General features: G+C 40.5%; 1 protein-coding gene across 1 annotated transcript in view; it reads left to right on the top strand.

Moving 5' to 3' along the window:
* The first annotated feature begins 6,432 nt into the window (after positions 1-6,432).
* TMED10 (transmembrane p24 trafficking protein 10) overlaps positions 6,433-23,353 on the top strand; it is a 39,813-nt gene continuing 22,892 nt past the window's right edge. The window contains exon 1 of the mRNA XM_072625011.1: positions 6,433-7,017. Coding sequence (XP_072481112.1) covers positions 6,610-7,017 — 408 coding nt within the window. The 5' untranslated portion in view covers positions 6,433-6,609. The remainder of the gene's footprint in view (positions 7,018-23,353) is intronic.

Raw genomic sequence — 23,353 nt, 5'->3', positions numbered from 1 at the left:
GTAGTGAAGGTAGTTGTCTTTAGTCACACAGAAAATGAAAGGGCTAGGAGTCCAACATTCTTTTGACTCCAGATATTTTCTCCTATATCAATTTGAATCAATTCAATAGACATTCATTGATCAGTGGCAAAGGGCAAGGCAAATCATCCCACCTTCTGGAAATTGATTCTTAGTTTTAAAACTCCTACACAAAAGTCTTATTCATAACATCATGTATGAGCTAGTAAAAAAATAAAGTAAACCCAAATTTCGATTGTTGCATTCTTGTCACATAATGTTTGATTATCTAGAGTCACAAATCATTGTCTCTGTATTTAGTAGCCGCCTAATTCATAGGATCCTATACAGACAGTACAAGGAGGCACCTTAAGAGATCATCGAATTTGACCAGAAGCCCAGAGAGGAAGTGATTTTGTTACGATTATAGCCTGACTCATACTAGCTCATATCTTCTAACTCCAAATCAGTGTAATCCTAACCACACCATGCTGCCTTATCTTGTAATGTTGTCTAATCGTTTGTATGTGTATTTAGTTTCTCCTCCAAATAACTATAAAATCTTTTAAGAGCAGAATCCCCTCCTCATGCTAGTACCTAGCATATAAGCATGGATTCCAGGTTTCCATGTATTCTTCAATTCTGTCCTTTTCCCCTTTTCTTTGCTCAGTCAGAGAGGTTGTGATAGCTATCGTTAGGTCTTTTAACTCTTGACAATTTTGCTTTGGACAAATATGGCATTTAACCTCTAGCACAGAGACTCTAATGATGCTCTTCCCCATCTCTGATTTGAGATGCACTTTGAGCTCTTGGGAAACTGCAATTCATAATGCAGAAGTTGACCATCTGGAGAGTTGACAGCATTGGTTGTGGTCTATGAGACACCAAATCCTGGAGAAGTACCTCTTTAGAAAAGTTATTAATACTTCCTTGGTCCACGTGCCAGGATAACCTTTGGCAAGGAAAAAAAACTCTCATGTGCTTGTGGAAAAAGGTCCTCTTTCTCCTTCCTTCTTCTTGTTTCCTGTTCCTATCTCTTTGTTAAGAGAAGTACAGCATCAACATATAAATGAACTGTGTATTTCAGGATGTTGTTTGAGGTATGTCATATATGATTGAAAGTAGGTGGGATATGGGAGGGAAGAGATTTTCTTTTCCTCTATCCATTTTTTTATATTTTGTTTAACTCTCCTCTCAGTACTTCCTTAATGACTTTTTTTAATTCAGGTATTCTTAGTGATATCATCCAGCAATATTACTATGAGAACTCTGATCCTGGTACTTCCTGCCTTTAGTATATAGGGCAAGGTCCTGCTAGTTTATCTTCAGGACATAGTGTAGATAGCACTGATGAAGGACACCGAGCACAATGCAGAGTTGGTATGTAGTTCATGTTTCATGCCTAGAAAACAGAAAATCTATCTAAATAGGAATATATAGATATTATTTTTCGAGGCACAGTTATCTGTACAGTTGAAGGAAGTATATAGTGGATGTCATGTGTCTTTGTATTAGATATAAACATCTTCATTGATGTTCTAGCAGAGCAAAAGGCACTGATAAAAATCATAAAAGTGTGTCATGAATATCAAAGAAAGACAGCCAGTCAGTCAATCAAACCAGAATCTCCAATCAATCAAAAAGTATTTATTAAGTGCTTATTAGTATGTGCCAGGCATTGTGCTAGGCACATAAACTGAGTAATGTGGGAATTAAAAACTAAAAACCAAACAAGGTTTATAAGAACATACATATGTATAACATATGTATATAAACAAAATACACTCTAAGTATTATATCAATCTAGGTTGAAGTCAGGGGACCAGGTTTTTATTCTTAGCTCGGGCAATGATACATTATATGATTTGAGGAAAGTTTACTTAACTGTTTTAGGTCTCAATTTCTCCACCTGGAAAAAGGAAATAAAAATAACTGAAAGAATGGGAAACTAGAAAATTCACAAACTTCTTAGAGATAAAAGCAAAAACAGTATTTAACTCGAAATATAAATGATAAGCTTCCATATCACTCCCAAACCCCAAACTACCAGGAAGATTCTGATTTATTCAGCAAATATTAAGTGATGCCTCTTCCTCCCATTATGTAAAGCACCTCTTTTACAAAGAGGTAAAAGATCCCTGTCATCCAGGATTAGTTGCCACTAGTAGCCAATAAACAAATTACTATGACACAAGGCAATGTAAAATAAGATTGAGATGTATTCTTTTGTAAATATTCAAGTAATAAAGGCAAAGATTTTTGCTAATGTTTATGTAAGCAAAGATATATCATTAAAACAAGAGTACTGGTAGCAGAGAGGAGTTCATGGCTTCTCAGCGGCTGGCTGACAAACAGCTTCCCTGTGCAGCCCTATCTGGTTGGGAAAACTGGAAAGCGGTGTGGCAGAAATGGGAAGATCAACATCTCATATCACACACCCACAATAAGCTCCAAATGGATAAAATATCCTAGATATAAAAGATTGTGTCATACAATTACAGGAGGAAGGAAAAAGACGCTCTTCACAACTATGGATAGATGAATTCATGACCAAATAAGTGACAGAGGTCATGTACAGTAAAATAGAAAATTATAATTACATAAATTGAAGTTTTTACACCATCAAAATCAATGCAGTTCATGTTAGAAGGGAAATAGTTAACTGGGGAAAAAAATCTTTGCAGCAAGTTTATTTGTTAACGGCCTGATTCTAAGATTTAGAAGGAACTGATACAAATACATTAGAAGAGCCATTCCCCAACAGATAAATAGTCTAACAGGCAATTCTAAAAAGAAAAAATCCAGGTTATCAACAATATTAAAAAATGCTTCAAGTCACTAATAATAACTGAATTACAAATTAAACCAGATTTGAGGTTCTACCACCCACTCATAAGATGAACAAAGGAGAAGTAATACGACAACAGTTGTAGTGGGTGTGGGAAGACAGACACACCAAAGCTTTGTTAGTTGAACTATGAAATGGTCCAGTCATTCCAGAAAGCAATTTGCTTTATTGTTTTGTTTTGATTTTTCCCCACTTAATAGTATTTTATTTTTTTCCAATTACATGTAAAGATAGTTTTCAACATTCACTTTTACAAGATTTTGAGTTCCAATTTTTTTCACCCCTTCCCCAAAACAGCATGTAATGATATAGGCTATACATGTACAATCATATTAAACATACTTCCACATTAGTCATGTCATGAAAGAGGAATCAGAACGAAAGGGGAAAACCACAAGAAAGAAAAACAGTTAGTATGCTTTGATGGGCACTCAGACTCCATAGGTCTTTCTCTGGATGTGGGTCCATCATGAGTCCCTTGGAACCCACTGCATTGCTGAGAAGAGCTAAGTTATTGCACAATGTTGCTATTACTGGGTACAATATTCACCTGGTTCTGCTCACTTCATTTGGCATCAGTTCATATACATCTTTCCATGTTTTTCTGAATTCTGCTTGCTCATCATTTCTTACAGAACAATAGTATTCCATTACATTCATACACCACAACCTATTCAACCATTCCTCAATTGATGGGCATCCCCTAATTTCCAATTCTGCAAAACCAGAAAAAGAGCTTCTATATTTTTGTACATGTGGGTCTGGAAAGCAATTTGGAACTATGCCCCTAAAGTTACTCTGTTGTACACTATTTGACTCAGAGATAACATAAAGCATCTATTAAGCCTTAACCATGTACTAATGTACCAATACTAGTCTATACTCCAAAGAGATCAAAGAAACAAGGAAAGGACTTACACATAAAAAGAATGTTCACGACATCCCTTTTCACTATAACAAAGAATTGGAAGCAAAGTGGGTGCCCATTAATTGGGAAATGGCTGAATAAATCATGGAATATAATGGGATTTTATCGTACCATAATAAATGACAAAAGAATTGATTCAGAAAAACCTAGATTTAAAATTGATATAAAAAAGCAAATAGAACAATTTATATAATAACATTGTAAAGAAAAACATCTGTTTTCATCAATTTGTCTATCATCAATTTGTTGGCTAAGCATGACTCCAGAGAGTCAATGGTGAAATATCACATCTACCGCCTGACAAAGAGGTAAGGGACTCGAGGTGCAGACTGAGATATACATTTTCAGGCATGGTCAATACATGGATATGTTTAGATTTACCATGTCTATTTGTTACGAGTACTTGTTTTTATGGAGGTGGGGCAGATGGGGAAGGGAACAGCATTGACAGTAATATCCCCAAAAAAGAAAAGAAATAAAAGAGGATTAGTGTATTTGTTTAAGAATGGAGGAGAGGGAATTTCAGAGGGAGAATAGGACAGCTTTGAAACTAAAGCAGAATTTATTATAGTAGTTTTGAAAAGAAAATCAAGATGAATGTAAGGGAGATGCGAGTTTCATACGCAATCCTTTTTCTGTTCTTTGTATATGGAAATATTAATGCTCATCAATGTTTGCTAAGTTAAAAACAAGAAAAGAGTAAAGGCTTTTTTTTTCTAATGTGATGCCCAGGAGTATGAATCCTGTCCCTCAACTCCATGAGGATTAAAATATCTCCTAAGAATTCTATGAACTGAGAAGGCATTCTCCCAAGGAAACACTAAGACACAGAGGGCTGTACAGAACTTAAAATAAAAAACCATCGCTTTATATCCCATCTTATTAGCTATGTGACCCTGGACAACTCATTTAACTCCTCTGAGCCTCGATTTCTTCATCTACGAAACAGGGACAATGAAAATAATATAATAAAAAATATTATGACCACATTGGTGAAGATCAAATGAGATAACATATAAAATGTTTCGCAAACCTTAAACATAAGTTTTTATTAAAGCAGCAATACTATATTGAACGACCTTGAAACCTAACAAGTATTTATAACATTTCAATAGTGTTCCCCTTTAAATTCACATACATACACACATACCTCCTGTAGACAGTCCTTTCACCTACCTACCTACATATATATGCAAATGTTTATGTATATACACATACATACATACATACACACATACACTCCTAATACATGGGACTTTCATCTACACATACAGAAATACCCACACCTTAGAGATGGATCTTTCACCTACACACACAAGCACACACACCTTATAGGTTAGGACTTTCACCTACACACAAACACACACAAGACACATGAAATGGGACTTTCACCTACACATATACACCTTAGAGATGGGACTTTCACCTATACACACACCTTAATGACTGGACTTTCAACTATGGACATACCCTAGATATGAGACTTTCACCTACACACACACCTTAGAGGTGGGACTTTCACCTACACACACCCCCCTTATAGACGGGACTTTCACCTACACACACACACCTTAGAGGTGGGACTTTCACCTACACAGACACACCTTATAGACGGGACTTTCACCTACACACACCCCCCTTATAGACGGGACTTTCACCTACACACACACCTTAGAGGTGGGACTTTCACCTACACAGACACACCTTATAGACGGGACTTTCACCTACACACACACACCCCTTATAGATGGGACTTTCACCTACACACACACACATACACACCCCCCTTGTAGACGGGACTTTCACCTACACACACACCTTATAGACGGGACTTTCACCTACACACACACACCCCTTATAGATGGGACTTTCACCTACACACACACACCTTAGAGGTGGGACTTTCACCTACACACCCCCCTTATAGACGGGACTTTCACCTACACACACACACACACACACACACACACACACACACACACACATACACACACACCTTATAGACGGGACTTTCACCTACACACACACACATACACACACACCTTATAGACGGGACTTTCACCTACACACACACACACACACACACACACACATCATAGAGACACACACACACACACACACACACACACACACACACACACACACACACACACACACTCTCCGCAGGTACCAGCCCCCGTGCCTAGCGCACACTCCGAGGGTCACCCACAACCTCCCCCGTATCGGGCTTTCACTTCCACAATATCGGGCCCTGGGGGGAGGGGATCAGAGCCCGAAGGGGCGCCTCGCCGACACCTCTCCAGCTGGCCAAGCAGGCCAGCCCGACCCGGCCCAGCCCCGGCGCCCTTCCTCTCCCCGGAGGCTGCAGGCCAGCCGGGCTCAGACGCAGGCCCAGCTCACGAGGAGTCTTTCCGGTCCCGGCTTCCTCCCCAGGACTTTGGGGCGCTCGGTAGCATCAGCACACCACCACCCCCGACGCCCCGCCTCGGGCCTGCGTCCGTGACCCCGCGCTCCAGCACAGGCTGTAAAGCCCGCTCTCTGGAGACGTCTGGAGCGCCCCAATCGCCGAGGCCCAGGCCTGCGTGAGCGGCAGCGGCAGCCACATAGTCAGCGCCGGCGCGCGGGGCGGGCCCTCAGAACGACTCCGTGGCCTTTCCCCATTGGGGCTTGGTTGTGATGGTATCAGTGACCCGAGAAGTCTCGGGGACAGTTTCCGGAAATTAGAGAGAAATTACTTCCAGGGTTGCCCTTAGTAATCATGGCGGATAGCGACGTCTACAATATCAGAAATGCAGGAATTTAAGCCACTGACATTTAGCTCAAGTCCCTGTCTGTAATGTACTGCTTCGCGCGACTGTCGGTGTTTTTGCTCTCGTCCGCTTTCTCTCCAGGTTTCCCTACCCGCCGTCTGCCAGTCTCCAAGATGGCGTCGGCGGCGTCTCTGTGTCGGAGGCTGGTCCCATGGTCCCCCGGTTCCGGCACGGTGGAGGCCCCTGCAGCCGAAGCGGTCGCCAGCACCATGTCCCGGTTGTCTGATCCTCGTGTTCTCCGCGGCCCCGGCCCGCTGGCGTTGCTGCTCCTGCTCCTGCTCGGCCCCAGCTCGGTCCTCGCCATCTCTTTCCACCTCCCCGTCAACTCCCGCAAGTGCCTTCGAGAGGAGATCCACAAGGACCTGCTGGTGACGGGCGAGTACGAGATCACCGACCAGTCTGGGGGCGCCGGCGGCCTGCGGACCCACCTCAAGGTGCGGGGGAGCAGCGGGCCGCGAGCCCGCGAGGGCGCTCCCGCGGTCGGGCACGGACTCGGGCCGCGGTGCAAGGGTTGGGCGGGCCGAGGCCTAGGCCTAGGGACTGGGCCGGGCCGCGGGGATCACCTGGGGCGTGTCAGCGGGGCAGCCCCTCACCCGCTTCCCCTTTCGTGTTAAGGGGAACGGGGGCGCACGACCCCTGCCCGAAAGCCGGAGCTGGAGAACTTTCCGGAAGTGCCCCGGCCCTTGTCCCGCCTCTTCGGGGCCGGGGCCCAGTCTGAGGGCGTCCCCGGGTTTGGGCTCCCGTGGCCTGTCCCTGGTGGTTCAGAGAAGCCCCCTGCCAGGAGGCGCGGCAGGCTCCCCGCCGGCTGGTCACATCCCCAGCAGGGGGTCCCCCTCGCTGCCCGCGGGATCCTGAGAAAACCACTTCTCCTCCATCAGCCTCAGTTTCCTCATCTGTTAAAAAAGGCGGGGTGGGGTGGGGTGGTGGTGGATTAGATTATCTCAGAAATTCCTCCCCGTTTCAGAACTTCCAATTGAGTGCGGTTTAGTCATAGTGGGGACTTCCATATGTTCGGGGGGACTGCCGTACTCGGGGAAAGGAGACGAATACATTCTATTTTTTAGTGTTTGGGGAGGACTTGGGGGAGGGGATGTTCACTTTCTGCATCTCGATGCCTTCCCCTTCCGAACCTGACCCCCCAGGAACAGCAGCCTGTCTTCCCGCTGTTGTCCCCCAGCTGTTGGCTGCCATCTGGTCTCCCATGCTTTGGGTGAGCGTCTGGGGTCAGGGTGGGGGGTGTCTGCCCCCCACCCCAGCTGGTTACCCCCGCTCACACCGAAGAGTGAGGGCAGCTTTGCTGTAGGAGAGGCTCCCACAATGTTACAGGAAGCCCCAAGTCAAGGCAGCAAGCTGGAGTCCAGGTGCACCTCTCATCCAGTGAGCACACTCCACTCCCTATTGTAGCACAGTTATTTTTACACTGTTTTAGTTTCCCGTCTAGATTTCAGATGAAGAGCAAGGATCATATTCATCTGCGTGGCTCCCTCATCATCATCGAAATTCTTTGCACATAGTTGGCACTCGGGATGAAAATGAATGAATCATCACCACCCTCAGTAGCAGTTTTTTGAACTAGAACTAGCTTACTCTGCTTTTTCCTTTCATGATTTCTTTAAAAAAAAACAAAAGGAATAGAACTTCCCTGTGAACAAAGCAAAAAATTCTAGGGCAAGGCAATTATTTTCAGTTGTTTCAAAGGCTTACCACATAGTTTTTCAGAGTTTCTGTAAGACCATGACTTGTGTCTGAGGTCTTGGTACCCAGCCATTGGTGTAAAACTTTTTTATTTGAGTTTATCATGGCACATAAATAAAAGACCCGCTCCCTTTTCTTTGTTCTACCTTTTGTTACAAGTGGTCTTTTCTTCAGTTACTATCCTACCGCAAACTTTTGTCTACTCTAGATGGATCAAGAAAGTGATTGGGGAGAAATTTTAGAGGCTCAGATATGACTCTGTGGGGTTCATATTTCAGTTTTAAAGTGGAAGTTCATGGTTACAGCATCTCATAGACTCAGAAGTTTAAAGCTGAAAGGAACCTTAAAGCCATGTAGATCAGAGTTGTCTGAACATGTGGCCCACAACGCTTAGGACTGTGGCCCATACCAGGCTAATAGTGAGTGGGAAATATTGAACAAAATTAATAAAAACTGTAATAAAGCACAAATAATAGTGTGTTTTAGAACTCTCCGTATGCGCCTGCCAGGGTCCTCACGTGTGGATTCGTGGCCTGTTTCTGTTTGAGTTTGGTGTCGTTGCTCTGGATCAGGATTCACTGGAGAGATGACGAAACTGAAACTCAGGAAGGTTAGCGACTTACCTCAAGTCACATGGCTTCTTAGTGGCAGAGATGGGGGTTTTATATCTGATTCTATGGTTCTGTCAGTACAAGACACCTAAGTAGAACAGTAATAGTGTTTTGGATTTACCTAGTGAGAGAGCGAGAGAGAGAGAGAGAGAGAGAGAGAAAGTAAGTGTGTGTGTGTGTGTGTGTGTGTGTGTGTGTGTCTGTCTGTCTGTCTGTCTGTCTGTCTGTCTGTTTGTCCTTCGTTGCCAAAGAAGACCATGCCATCAGAGAAATAATGTCTGCAGGTCACCAGCCTCACTTCCCCTCCACAGCCATCTGAATCCAGTGACCAGATATTCATCAGGATGACTGCAGATGATCCAGGATGAGGCAGTTGGGGTTAAGTGATTTGCCCTACTCACAGACAGCTAGTGAGTGTCAAGTGTCTGAGATGAGATTGGAACTCAGGTCCTCCTGACCCCTGCACTGGTGCTCTATCCACTTAACCACCTAGCTGCCCTACTTATTATGTCATTACATTTTGAATGAGTCTACTGCTAAACAAAGATGAGATCCCAAGAAATGTAGCTAGTATTTCTCAGCTATACATTGGGGAATGGTAAAATGACAGTTTGTCAAAGGGCATACACCACCAACTCAGTGTCTTTAGGTTTTGTTGTTGGATAGAAAGAGGGCCTGATAAAGGCAAATAGCTCTACAGTGCCATACAACAATAGTCAATAGTAAACATTTATTAAGCACCTACTATGTGCTAGGCACTGCTCTAAGTGCTGAAGATACAAATATTTTTAAAAAGACATCTTATATAATACATCTTATGCAAAGAAGACTCTTAAGGGCAAGGACCATATCCGATCTCTACTTTAAGTAGTAAGATACATCTTAGGAGTGCTTAACTATTTCACAGTAAAATGTTAATAGTATTTTCCCCCTCTTGGTTCAAAACTGAGTGGATAGTCTGAATCTCCTATTCTATTTGAGACAAATTTCTGTGACAGTGGCAGGTAAGGGATACTTTTGACCACAACGAATTCTAAGTATTATCTTTCTGAATTCAGAATCCTAATGTTGTACTGAACAAGGAAAGCTTTGCTCTGGAGACTCCAAGGCTTTCAGTTAATGGAGTCTCCAGTTTTTCTAGGCCTGGGCTACACTACATTGTGTGTCTGTTAAGTGGTGCTACCTAAATTGGAGGTCAAGTAAGTCAGTCCTTACTTCAGCCCTCTTATTTTAGCTACAACCAGATATGCTTCCTCCCATTCATCAGGACAAAAGGGCCTAGCTGTCATGGGCATCTTGTCATCTCCCCTCCTATTCCTGGGGGTTGGAATCCCTTTTACCCTTCTCCCTTACCCCCACAGACTTTTCAGCTCTTGATAAGAAAACAGTAATTAAATATCCCTGCTACTGGAAATGGTGAGACAGTATACCTCACCTTGTATATCTTCCCAACTGCCTAGGTCAAAGATCCGTTGCTTGGCCAGCGCTCCCCAACTTGTGTTGTATCTTTCTAGTAGAATGTAAGTTTGAAGTCAGGAATCATCTATCTCTCTTTTGTATTTATCTCCTTAGTGCCCAGCACTGATTTCAATACTGTAGGAAACTCCTTGAGGAGGAGACTCTCATTGTACCTTCTCTGTGACCTTGGAGCACTAAGGGATTGAGTGACTTGCCCAGGGTCACACAGCCAGTTTTGAGGTCAGCTGTCTACCTGCCTTGTGTTGGATATGGTAGATACTCAGTAAATGCTGATCTAAGCTATAAAATTTACAAAGCATTTCACTTACGTTATTTCATTTTAGGCTTACAGCCGTCCTGTGAAATGAGTACTTCAGGTATTAATCTCCTTATTTTGCAGATGAGGAAACAGACTCAGAGCAGCAAATTGAGTTACTCAGGGTCTGTTCATAAAGCTGTTAGTGGCACAGCTGAAATTCAGACTGAGATCTCATTCCTACTACACCTTAGCTCTTTTTCCACTACAGTATCTGGTCCCATTCTTTTAGACTTATTGTTTGAGTAGCATAAGCCAAGAGCAACAGATAAGTAAGTATATCTGCTGTTGGATTCAGGCAAATGAGTAGCTTTTGATGCCCAAGGCCAGAAACAACTTCTTTGTGACAGAAGAGAGTTGAGTGTTAATTAGACATAAGTTGCAGTTTAGTAACCGATCATCAAACTATAAACAGTCCTTGTCCTTAAGGAGCTTATGTTCTAGCTGAGGAGATGGCGTTTACAGAACTATATGAAAAATAAAAAGGTAGATTTCTTGTAGCAGGAGGAGCTGAGGGCATCAGGAGGTGCTTTACGAAGATATCTCCCAAGCAGAGTTCTGAATAACAAGAGATTCTCAGAATCAGTGGTAAGGTGGGATTACATACTAGGCAGTCTCTAAAGGAAGTGCTTCTTGTTTGGAACAGCACCAAGGCCAGTTTGGCTGGAGCAGAGTGACAGAAAGGGAGTAAGAGTGTAAATTAGGACCAAGTTGGGGAGGGTTTAAACAGAGTCTAATTTTGATCCTGAAGACAGTGAGAGCTACTAGAGTTGATTTAATGGAATAACATGGTCAGATCTGCACCGTAGGAAAATCATTTTGGCATCTGTGTGGAAGGTGAATTGGAGAGGGGAGAGACTTGAGGCTGGGAGACCACTTAGGAGGCTACTGAAATATTATAGGTGAGAGGTCATAGGCTTGTTCTAGGGTGCTGGCTGTGTGAGTAGAGAGAAGGGGACTGATTGAAATGATGTGGGAAGTGTAGACAAGATTTGGCACCTAATTGGTTGATGGAGAGTGAGGGGGAGAATAAGGAACCCGGGGACTTAAGGGTAGGGATTTGGGGACATCATGCTGTTTCTCATATCCTGTTGGGGTCATCATCCTGTATTTCCAACTTTAAAAGATTATGAAAGAAAATAATGTTTGTAAAATGCTTTGTAGACTTTAAGTCCTATATAAATCCACTAAACTTTTTTTAGTCGCCGACTGTGTACCAGGCATTACGTTAGACACTGACTGCAAATTCGAAAGTGAGATAGTCCTTGCCTTCAAGGAGCTCACATTCTGCTACGGACTGCAGGGACGCTGAATTCTTTTGATTTATATCTCATAAAAATTTGTGTTTATGGGTAGTTCTGTTCATCATTTATATTGTGTTAAATGAAGAGCTTCATTGCCAATCAAAGTAAAGAGAATTTTAATTTTTCTATTAGATGAACTTAACAGGATCCAGAGATAATTTACTTTTTTTAAAAAAATTTTAATTTATGGAATAAAACAAACATTTCTATAACATAATATAATTAAAAAAAGATGATTGCAAAAGATAATTTACTTTTTAAAGTGTTTGGATCAAGTTCAAAGGAAGACTGGCTTCTATTCCCACCTCTGATGTATATTAGTCCAACAACTCTGGACAAGTCACTTAACATTTCAGGACCCCCATGCAGCTCTCTAAGACTTTTAAGTTGTAAATCAGGTGTGGCTCTGCATTTCTAGAGGCAGGGGTTTTTTTGTGTATTTCCCATTAATGAAATCATTTGGTCCTGTCCAAAAATGTGTTTTTTATCACAAAATTTTGGCCAGGTGGATACCAGAATCAGTCAAATGACTGCAAGAACTAGAACTGCTTTTGGGTGATATGTACTGGGGAAGCTTCACTGAAAAGTCCTCTATGAAAGACTTTACAAATTGTGTATAAATCATTACTGAGGAACTAAAACTAATGCTAATCCAAATCCCTCGTGAGTTACTTATTTCATTAGTACCTTCTTTAACAGTCTCATTGATCTAATACTTAGAAATAGTTATTTCTCATAAATGCTAATTAATGATGTATTTAATAATGAAATTATCCCTTGTGTTGTTCACATGTGAGACCCTAATAAATAACTGCCAAGTGGCTTATAAGTAGGGAGAGCTAACCAGATGACTGCAAGAGCAGCCCAGGCTTAGATTTTTGATACTCCACCTAAGACCAAACTGAAAGTGTTAATGAGACAGTGTGGCATATGGAAAAACATTTCGCCAAAGGCTTCAAATGCTTTTTTTTTCTTAACTGCAGTTTTCAAACAATTTTTATTTGGAATCAAAACAATTCAACTTACCGTAACAAGTAAATGTCTCCTCCAAGATATTGTCAAGAAAAGGCATGTTTGAAGAAAGGGAACAATTCTTGATTTCAATTCAGAAGCAGAATCATTTATTTTTATTGACATTTTTCCTGAATCCTTTACTTATACTAAATTGTCTTCCCCATCTCCTGCCCTCATATACTAGGGAACTTTAACATACTCGTTTCCCATAAACTACACCATTTCTCTGCTATACACAGAGGTGGTTTCACCCTTGATATTGCTATTTCCTATAGCTATTCTACTTAAATATTCACTAACTGAAATTCCTTCGTTTGATCATAATCTTTTTTCTTTTCATTTTTACCTGAGTTATGACTCCTAACTTTGTCCTCACTGTGACCTACATTTCCTCCACTCCTTTTCATCCCCAGGCCATCATGCTTCACCTGTTTCCTCCCTTCCCTTTCTCAGCTCCTTGGTGGACCAGCTTAGTGTTAAACTGTTCTCTACTATCAAGTCTGCTGCCTTTTTTTCCAGTTGCCAGTAATACATACCTTGCCAAACCCCAACCCTGGATCAGTCCTACCACTTTGCTTCTATTCATGTGCTTCTGAATGGAGCTGGAGGAAATCACAATAATTTTCTTACTCTGTCCACTATAGATTTATGTTATTGCACCTCACATTACTATAGTGAGGCAAATGAGCCCTTCCATTCACCACAGGGTCTTTGATAACCTTTTTTTCCCACACTTTCTATAGTACTTCCTTCCTTTCCTTCGAACTGAGAACCTTGACTCCTATTTCACCAAAAAAAAAAAAATGAGGCTATTTAGTGAGCATAACCCCCTTCTTCCCACTCCCTTACATATCATTCAGAGAATTTCCTCATACTATCTTCTTTCACACTGGTCTCTGATCAAGAGATAGTTCTTGCCAAACCCTCTCTGTGTACATTTGTCCCTGTTATCTCCTGACCTTTCTGACAATTATCTGCACTGTCAACTCCATGCTCTTATTTTCTGACTCTCCCTGTCTACTGGCTCCCTCCCTGCTTCCTGAAAATATGTCCATGCCTCCCCCATTCTTTAAAAGCCCTCACTTGATCATTTATGTCCTCATCACCTCTTGCCTGGATTATTACCCTAGATTTCTGATTGGTCTCTCTGCCTCAGGGCTTTCCAATTCACTATCACTTCCTTTTTTAAAAAATTATCACAATATTCTTTTTTTGTAAATAGTGTTTTATTTTTTCCAGCATTGATTTTTATAAGATTATGAGTTCCAAATTTTTCTCCTTCCCCAAGACAGCAATCTGATATAGGTACATGTACAGTCATGTTAAACATATTTCCACATTAGTCATATTATGACAGAAGAAAGAGAACAAAAGCAAAAAACCACGAAGAAAAAGTGAAAGTGGTATGTTGCATTCTGCATTCAGACTCCATAGTTCTTTTTTCTGAATGTGGAGAGCATTTTCCATCATGACTCTTGGAATTGTCTTGGATCATTGTATTGCTGAGAAGAGCTAAGTCCATCAAAGTTGTCAATATCACTCCCTGTCACTGAATTCCAGTGACTCCTTTTTCCTTCCAGGATCTAACAAACTGTTGGGCTTTTAAGGATTTTTATAACTTGAGTCCTTCTTGCCTTTCTAGTGTTCTTATCCTTTACTTTCCTCCATACATTCTACTGTCTGGTTACCATTCCTCAAAGCATAATATTATTTCCACATGCCACTGTGCTGCATGTCCCTGTTATCTAGAGAACACACCCCCTTGCGTGTGCCAAGTTGTTTATGTGTTGCCTCCCCTATTAGAATATAAGATCCTTGAGGGCCAAGACTAGTTTCTTTTTTCTTGAATTTCTTTGTATCCCCAGGCCTTATCACAGTACCTGGCACGTGGTAAAGCCTTGAATAAATATTTGTTGACTGAAGGGTAGGTGAGATTAAAGGAGAGGGGAGGGAAGGGCCCTTTTACCATAGGCTCCTGGTCATTGGAACTCCTGGGCTTCAGTGTCCTGGGGGCTGAATGGCTTAAAGTAATAAATGACAAGTTTTCTTTTGTCTTTTTACAAACAAGCTTATAAATTTAAATTTAAAAACTAATACTTGTGCTTCCCTTTAAAGAGGTGGTCATTTTAATATTGTTTCTTACTTACTGAATGAGTTAATTAATACTTAATATTAAACTGTGGAGATTGGCTTGTTTCTTTAGCTATGATAGAAAAAAAGACATACTTTACAGTTTGAGTTTGCCACTTTATTTCTTTGTGTTGGCCCTGGAAATCAAGTATGACTTATAGGGAAATTTAATTTAAATTTAAAACATTGTCATTAGTGTGTTAAAGCTTGTTCTTTTTATATGAAGTGCTGACTAGTGGTTAGTCCCAGGGTACAGACTCTGTGTATGCACACACCACATGACTGTTCTGTCAGTGGAGCTCTGTGAAGTCAGCCAGCTGACCAAGAACCAGAACTTGAGCTCTCAAGCTTCTGGGCTGAAGGAGGCTGATGTCATCTTCTTTATCCTGGGTCCCCACCTCATTGTTCAGTGTAACCATGTTCAAATCAAAGGAATGGTTGTTAAGAAAGAATAAGGCTTTGCTTGTGACTGAAAGGGTCATGCTGAAGGTTTTTTACCGTAAATAACTTTGGAACAGAGTAGAGAAAAAAAACAACATTTGATCTGGCTTCACCCCCGCAACAGCATTGTCTGGGTGGCAAATGGTCTTTGTTGCTCTGTTTAAGCTGAGCTGAAGTGACGTATTGTCTATGTTTGGGTATTGTAGCAAATGCTGATTAAAGCTGGGAGAGCTGCTTCTGGCAGTTATCTTACAAGTGCCAGGAAAATTCTATTTCTGGGTTTGAACATGTTTGTTGTATAGAGTGTCTCCTAGCTCTTGATCATATACTAGTTTTAGTAGTATTTCACTTTGTGGTGCAAAAATGAATTATGTTCTCGGGTTAAAAGCGTTTGGTGTAGTCATATACTACTTCTGGCCTATCTGTGCCAAATTTGACTTTCCTTATGGAAGTATACTTATGTGAAAGAATAATTAATGGTGGGAATGTTGACTATAGAGTCAATGTTAAGTATAAATTAATTAAGGTGGGGATATTGGCTCTGGAGTCAGAGGATCTGAGTTCAAATTATAGTTTTGCTACTTAATACCAGTTTGACCTTGGAGGCAAGGCATTTTATCTTCTCCAGACCTTAGTTTTCTTATCCATAAATAACGAGGGTCGATGATCTCTAAATTCTGTTCCAGCTCCAAGTCCTGTGATCCTTGGTGTTAAGAAACAAACCCCTATATTGGATGCTGTGGATGATTTAAAAACAATAATTGAGATTCATTCTGTCTATGCATGGGTGTTACAGAGAAGAAAGAGGTGAAGGAACCACAGAATCTCAGCCCCTGAGAAGCCATCATAAGGGACTTTTATATAGCTCTTTAAGGTTTCCAAAGCACCTTATACATATTATCACAGTAATTCTGTGAGGTGAATACTTGTAGATGTGGTTATCATCACTTTACAAAGGAGAAAACAGGCACAGATACGTGACTTTCCTATGTCTTTCCAGAGCCAGAAAGTGTCAAGAGACAGGACATAAACACGGGTCTTTCCGACTCCAGTACTGTTTCTACCATACCACACTCAGCACAAAGTTCTTTCTACAGTACACTTGACAAGGGGTCATCTGGCTTTTGCTTTAAGGAGGGGGAGTTCCTGCTTCCATTTGTATTTTGCTGGCTCTGATTGTTAGGTTGTTGTTCCCTACATCAAGTTTAAATCGGCCTCCCTGTAGCTTCTGACCATTGCTACTTGCTGTGTCCTCTTTCTTCCACATGACAGCCTTTCATGTTTTTGAAACGACTATCATGAGTCCTTCCATGCTTCTTTCAACAGCCTTCATGACTTGGCCTTGGCCCGTCGTTGTCTTAGCCATTTTCTTTTGACCATTCTTCAGCTTACCAATGTACTTCTTCCAGTGTGGCCTCCAAAATTCAATATTGTTTTAGCTACAGCATGGCCAGAATGAACCCGAGAGGCTGTATTATTGACTTCATTCAGGATGTTTTGGGCAGTGCAGACTAAGATCAGATGAGCCTTTTTGATTGCTGCTCTTGATGCATTTTGAACACCTACCAGATCTTTTTCAGAGATACTGCCTCTTAGTCATGATTCCTTCATCTTACAAATCATTGATAAAATACAAACTTGCATAGGGCCAAGGATCTCAGTCTCTAAGGTACTCTAGTAGAGAACTCCTTACAATTTGACATTAAGCAGTATATGACTTTTCTTTCTGAATGACCATTTAGCCAGATCTGTATCCAACTAACTGTACTATCCTTGAGACTCCATCTCATCCACCAAGATACCATTAGAGCCTTTTAATGCTGTGTAGCTTAAAAAGGTAGATAAATTACTGTTATTGTGTTACCTTGATCTGCCAGTCTAGTATCTTGGCAAAAAGGGTTAGTGTGATATGATGTGTAATTGTCACTTACTTGTCTAAATATATACATTATAGAAATTTTCCAGGCATTGAAATCAAACTCATTGGCTTATAGTTGATTAACTTCATTTTCTTCCCTTTTTTTGAAAATGGAAACATTTGCCCCTTTCCAGTTCTGGTGCCCCTAGTCCTGTTCTCCAGTCTTTGTTTCTTTTTTTTTTCTTATTTTTTGAGTTTTCTATTTTTTAATGTATATTAATTTTATTTATTTTTAGCGTTCTACAATCACTACCATAAAATTTAGATTTTCCCCCCTCCCTCCCCAGTCCTCTCCCTCCTGAAGATGGCATACAATTCTATACAGGATCTACACATACATTCCTATTGAATACATTTTCACTATAGTCATGCTGTGTAGAAGAGTTAAAATGAATGGGAGAAATCATATAACAAACCAAAACATAATACACACACAAAAAAATGATCTGCTACATTCTGTGATTGAATTCCATGGTTCTTTCTCTGGATGTGGAAGGCATTTTGCCTTAGAAGACCATTGGGAATTTTTTTTTTTTTAAGTCCTTGCATTGATATGAAGTTCCAAGTCTACCAGAAAAAACTCTCACACACTGTGGTCGTTGCTGTGCACAAAGTTCTCCTGGTTCTGCTCCTTTCACTCAGCATCAGGTCATATAAATCTTTCCAGGCCTCTCTGAAGTCTTCTTGTTCATCATTTCTTATAGCGCAAAAGTATTCCATTACATTCATATACCGTAATTTATTCAGCCATTCCCAATTGATGGGCATCCCTTTGATTTCCAGTTTTTGGCCACTACTGTTCTCCAGTCTTTCAGAGATCATTCACAATGGTCCACAGTCATATCCACCAGTTCTTCCTGTAGGTTATCTAGGCCAGGTTGCTTGTATGCCTCAAGGTCAGATACATCTCTCTACTAACCTCATCTTTCAACTCCCTATTAGTCCTTTTTCCCCCTACTTCGTTATAATCCAAAGCTGATTTTCCTTTCCAGAGAAAGCAGGCAAAATAAGGACTTTTCCTCTGTTGCCATCATTATCAGTTATCACTCTGAACTCCACACAGCAGTGCTGTCCCTTAATAGAGCCTCTTTTCCCCCAATGTAGCTTTATAAACTCTTTTTTGTTGTACACATAAAATGTGGAAATGAGCTTAAAGAGGTACACTGTATTAGTTTAGAGAACAGACACAGGAATTAAATACCTTTATACCAGAAGTGGTATATCTATCTAAGCAGCATCCTAAGAATAAAAACTAAAGTAGATCTGGATTAGACAGAGGAAGGATGTGACCATTCCTTAAAGATGACTCCAATCATCTTAATCTGGTCACAGTATGTGTAGGAAGAATTGGAATAAGGAGAGCTTGGAGAGAGGGAGATCAATCAAGAGGCAGTTGGAATATCCTAGGCAGGAGATGATTCAGGCTGAAACTAGGGTTGTAGCTGTGGCACTGGGAATAGGGACATAGAGAACAAGAGGGCAGTGTGCAAGGAACCTAGAATACAAGGACAAAAGTAGAACTGTTCCTGCCCTTAAGGAGCTTGTAATCTTTTGGAGATGGAGGGTTCTGTAAGAAAGCTAGTAAGACTGGAAGTTATGAAGAGGAGTAATGTAATACAGGATTGGAAAGGTAGTAGAGGGATAAACAGAAATAGGGAAGCTTGGGGGAAGAGTCGATTTGAAGGGAAAGATTAGTAAGTTTGAGGTGCTGAATACATACATATTCCAGAAAGGAGCTGGAAGTATAACTCTGGATTTCAAATGAGAGATTGGGTCCCAAGGTGGAGATTTGAAAGGCATCAGCCCATAAGTGGTCATTGAAGTTGTGGAAATGAAAAAAATCAGAAAGGGAGAGAGAGTGAGAAGAGTGCCAAGAATGGAACCCTAGAATAGTTAGCTTTTAGAGAATAGAAAAAAATAGTCCACAAGGTAGACAGAAGGCACAGCCAGAGAGGTAAAGAGAATAAGGAGATCACATTGCACAGAGGTCAGGGGAAGAATGGGTTTCAGGAAAGATGGGCATGATCAGCAGGGTCAGGTGCAGTAGAGAGGTCAAAGAGGAGAACTAATAAAAGGCCATCAAATTTGATGAAGTCTTTGGTTATCTAGACCCCCTGCCCCTCCTTTTCACCACTCACTTCTTCAGCCCCTTGCAGTCTGTGTTTGGTTCCCCCCCCCCCCCCCACTAGAACTACTGGCTTAGAGAATATATTGACCTCATTTCATTCTTCATTCTCCTTGACCTCTCTGACGTATTTGATATTATTGACTGCCTCTCAGAGCCTGTGTATAAGAGAATATGCAAAAAATTACAGACTACTTTGTGTAGACTGCATAGCACCACCGACTGATGATAACTCCTCTCCCCCCTCCAAGAAAAAGAAACTGATATCACATAGCATTGTACACTGGGGAAATAACATATCTAAAGATTTCATCACCGATACAGAATTGTAAATTTCTTCATTATCAAGTGAAGCAAAGTAGGAAGGGAGGCTAGCCTGTTCTTAGAATGTGTCAAAAAAAAAAACCCAAACAAACCCTCAAACCTATAAATAGAACTACAAACTACCTTAATGAGCAGTTAAGAGTAGTTCTTTTCAACTTTCTTACAGGTAGGAAGAGTTGGACCTATCACCTCTTCGGACCCTGCATAATTGTGAAAGGGGAGTGATAGGCCTCTGCTTTGTTTCAGCTCAGTCATCTAGCTTTTTCCTGATTTATGAGTATGCGCTTGGTGTGTCCTAGCTAAATTGTAAGCTTCTTGATAGCCTGAACTTTATTTATTTTACAGTTACCTTTTAAGTCAGGAGCTGATGAGAGAGACTGACCCTTTTTGATTCTTAAAGAAAGGACATGAGAGACCCTGTAGGACAATAGAACCTTGCCTGGGGTACCTGGGAGGGATTCATATGCAAAGTATAGCTAATGTAGTTCCCCAGATAGCCTGTTCCCATTCACTTTTTACTCCTTGGTACTGCTCTTGTTTTTTATTACCTTTCATGGGCATTTCAGCATGAATTCAGTGATTACTAGTGGTAGTTAGCTGCACCATCCCAGTATGCAGCAAAAGAGAGTGGCAAAATTAAATAGGGCTGGGCAGCTGTATGGGAAGGTAGCAAGCAGGGCAGTTAGTTATCCAGGCCTATAATAGGACAATATGGAAAACAGGATAAAATATAATGTTTATATAGATTTCTCCCACATTTTGTCCTTTAAATTGAATTACCAGAAAGGAGTTGCTAGAGCTTATCCCCACAGTCCTTAGAAATGCCTTCATGGAGCTACAAAGTCACACCATGGCCTCTGCCTGTAGAACCGCCAATTTAAACAGTTCTCCCTCATCAGACTCTAGTTGAAGATATAGTCCACTGTGTTAAGTATCCTTTAAACAAAAATCTTCATTATAAATTTCTTGATGAGTTTTTAATTTCATGAAATATTTTGCCTGTGCTGATGAATTTGTTTGCTTTCTATCAGAAAATGAAGTCTATGCAATTCATTGTTTCCGTTTTTTTTGCTTAGTTGCCAGGGAACATAGATAATTGCATTGCCTTAGTATCTACTCAGTTGAGGTGCATAGTAATACCCACTCCTGTTTCTTCATATAGATTCTTTTTTTCTGTTTTTTTCTCATGTTTGCTTTTGTTTCTTAAGAACACTTCAAATTTCTTTTATTGTCTATCTTCTTTTCATTGACGATTAGGCTCAGGTTTGCATAGTATGTCATTTTCTATTGCATTTTGGAATACATTATTCCATTCCCTTCTGCAGTCTCTGATGGGTGCCTACTAATCTTATGTTTTTCAAATCTGAGGCAGCTAAGTATTACAGTGAATATATTGCTGGGCCTAGAATCAAAAAGAACTTAGTTCAAATCTGGCTTTCAACACTAACAGTGTCACAACTAGTGACACTGAGCAAGTAAGTTTTTGCCTGCTTGCCTCAGGTTCCTCAACTGTAAAATGAGGAATAATAACCCTACTTTCCAGGGTTGTGAGGATCAAAGGACATGCGTGTAAAATGTTTAGTACAGTATCTGGCATGCTGTGTAAATAAATGCTTCTTTTCTTTCCTCTATACTTCATGATCTTTTCCCCTGATCACTTGCAGAATTTGTTGTCCTTGGACAACAACTATTGTTACCATAGTAAATCTTAGAATTTGAAGTATTGAGTTTTCTTCTGGAGGCAATCAGTATCCTTTCAAATTGAGTTCTTTGTTTTATATATTCAGAAGTCCTCCTCAGTTTTCTTGTATTATATCTTGAATTACGGTGTTTGTGGTTTTTTGGATTATTATGAACATCTGTAATTTCTTTCTATGTATTCTATCTTCAAATCAATGTGTTTTGCTTGTATAGAGATCTTATGTTCTTTTAATGTTACTGCTTTTTTCTGTTTTTCTTTCAGATTGTCCTTTATTTCAATGTATTTGAATTCCCAATCTGTTTTCCACTTCTTTGGAGAGACTGTCCACTGTGGATTCAAATTTTTCTATTCTACTGATTATTTCTGCTTGTGCTACCCATAAATTCTGCCATTTGTTCCCTTGTGACTTCTCAAGATTCTGATTTTTCTCTTCCATGGTTCTTTGCTCTTTTGAGAATCCATAGGGTTCCATGTTTCATTGAGTGTTGTCTGATTTCCTTTGGCTTGCAATATTTGTTTAGAGAGGTTTGTAATTTTGTGGATATTTTAGTATTCATCTTTCCTTCTACTTATAGCATCATCTGTTGATTTATATGCTTCTACTCTATTTTTTTTATATAAATTAATTTACTTTTAGTTTTCAACATTCACTTCCATGAGTTTTAAATTATCTCTGCCTACTTCCTTTTTCCCTTCCTAGGACATATACGTTCTTATTAAGAATATTTTCACATGTTGTACAGAAAAATTAGCGTGAGTGGGAGGAACCATGAGAAAAAAAACAAAGAGAGCAAATAGTATTCTTCAATCTGCATTCAGACTCCATATTTCTTATGCAACAGAGATTAAGTTTTTTTATCTTGAGTATTTTGGAATTGTCTTAGATCCTTACATTGCCGAGAAAGAACTAAGTCTATCAGACTTGGTCATTACACAGTGTGGCCGTAACTGTGTCCTAGTTCTGCTCACTTCTCTCAGCATCAGTTCATGTAAGTCTTCCCAGGTTTTTCTGAAGTCCATCTGCTCATCATTTCTTATAGCACAGTAGTATTCTATTACATTTACATACAACTTGTTCAGCCATTCCTCAATTGATGAGCATCCTCTCAATTTCCAGTTCTTGGCCACCACATAAAGAACTAAATAGAAATATAAATATTTACAAATACTTTTGTACATGTGGGTCCTTTTCCCATTTTTGTGATCTCTTTGGGATAGAGCCCTAGAAGTGGTATTGCTGGGTCAGAGGGTATGCACATTTTTATAGCCCTTTGAGCATCGTTCCAAATTGCTCTCTGGAATGGTTGGACCAGGTCACAACTCCATCACCAATGAATTAGTGTTCCAGTTTTCCCTACATCTTCTCCAACCTTTATCATTTTTACTCTTAAGTTTTTAATAGACACTTGTTCTTCTTGAAATCATCGGTAGTTTTGATATTTTTTCTTGTTACTCACTTTCTGACTCCTCACCCATGAATAGTAGCTTTCCTACCATGGTTACACCCCAGTGCTGTCCTAGTCCTTAGAGGAATTTACTTAACAGTCATCTTAGTCCCTGATCCAGGTAGGTTTGGGTGGGATAGGACTGTACTCGTCTCAGCTGAATTTCATTCCCCTTACTTTCCGGCCTGGTATAACCATCCTCACTAATCTCCTACTCCAGTTCCCTATGTTCTTTAGTTCACTGGCTCAGCTAAGTCTGCCCCAGGCAGAAAGAAAGCATGTTCTCC

The sequence above is a fragment of the Notamacropus eugenii genome, chromosome 7, assembly GCF_028372415.1.
Source record: "Notamacropus eugenii isolate mMacEug1 chromosome 7, mMacEug1.pri_v2, whole genome shotgun sequence".
Lineage (NCBI taxonomy): Eukaryota > Metazoa > Chordata > Mammalia > Diprotodontia > Macropodidae > Notamacropus > Notamacropus eugenii.
Note: the sequence above shows the minus strand (reverse complement) of the source record. Positions and strands in the feature narration are given on the sequence as shown.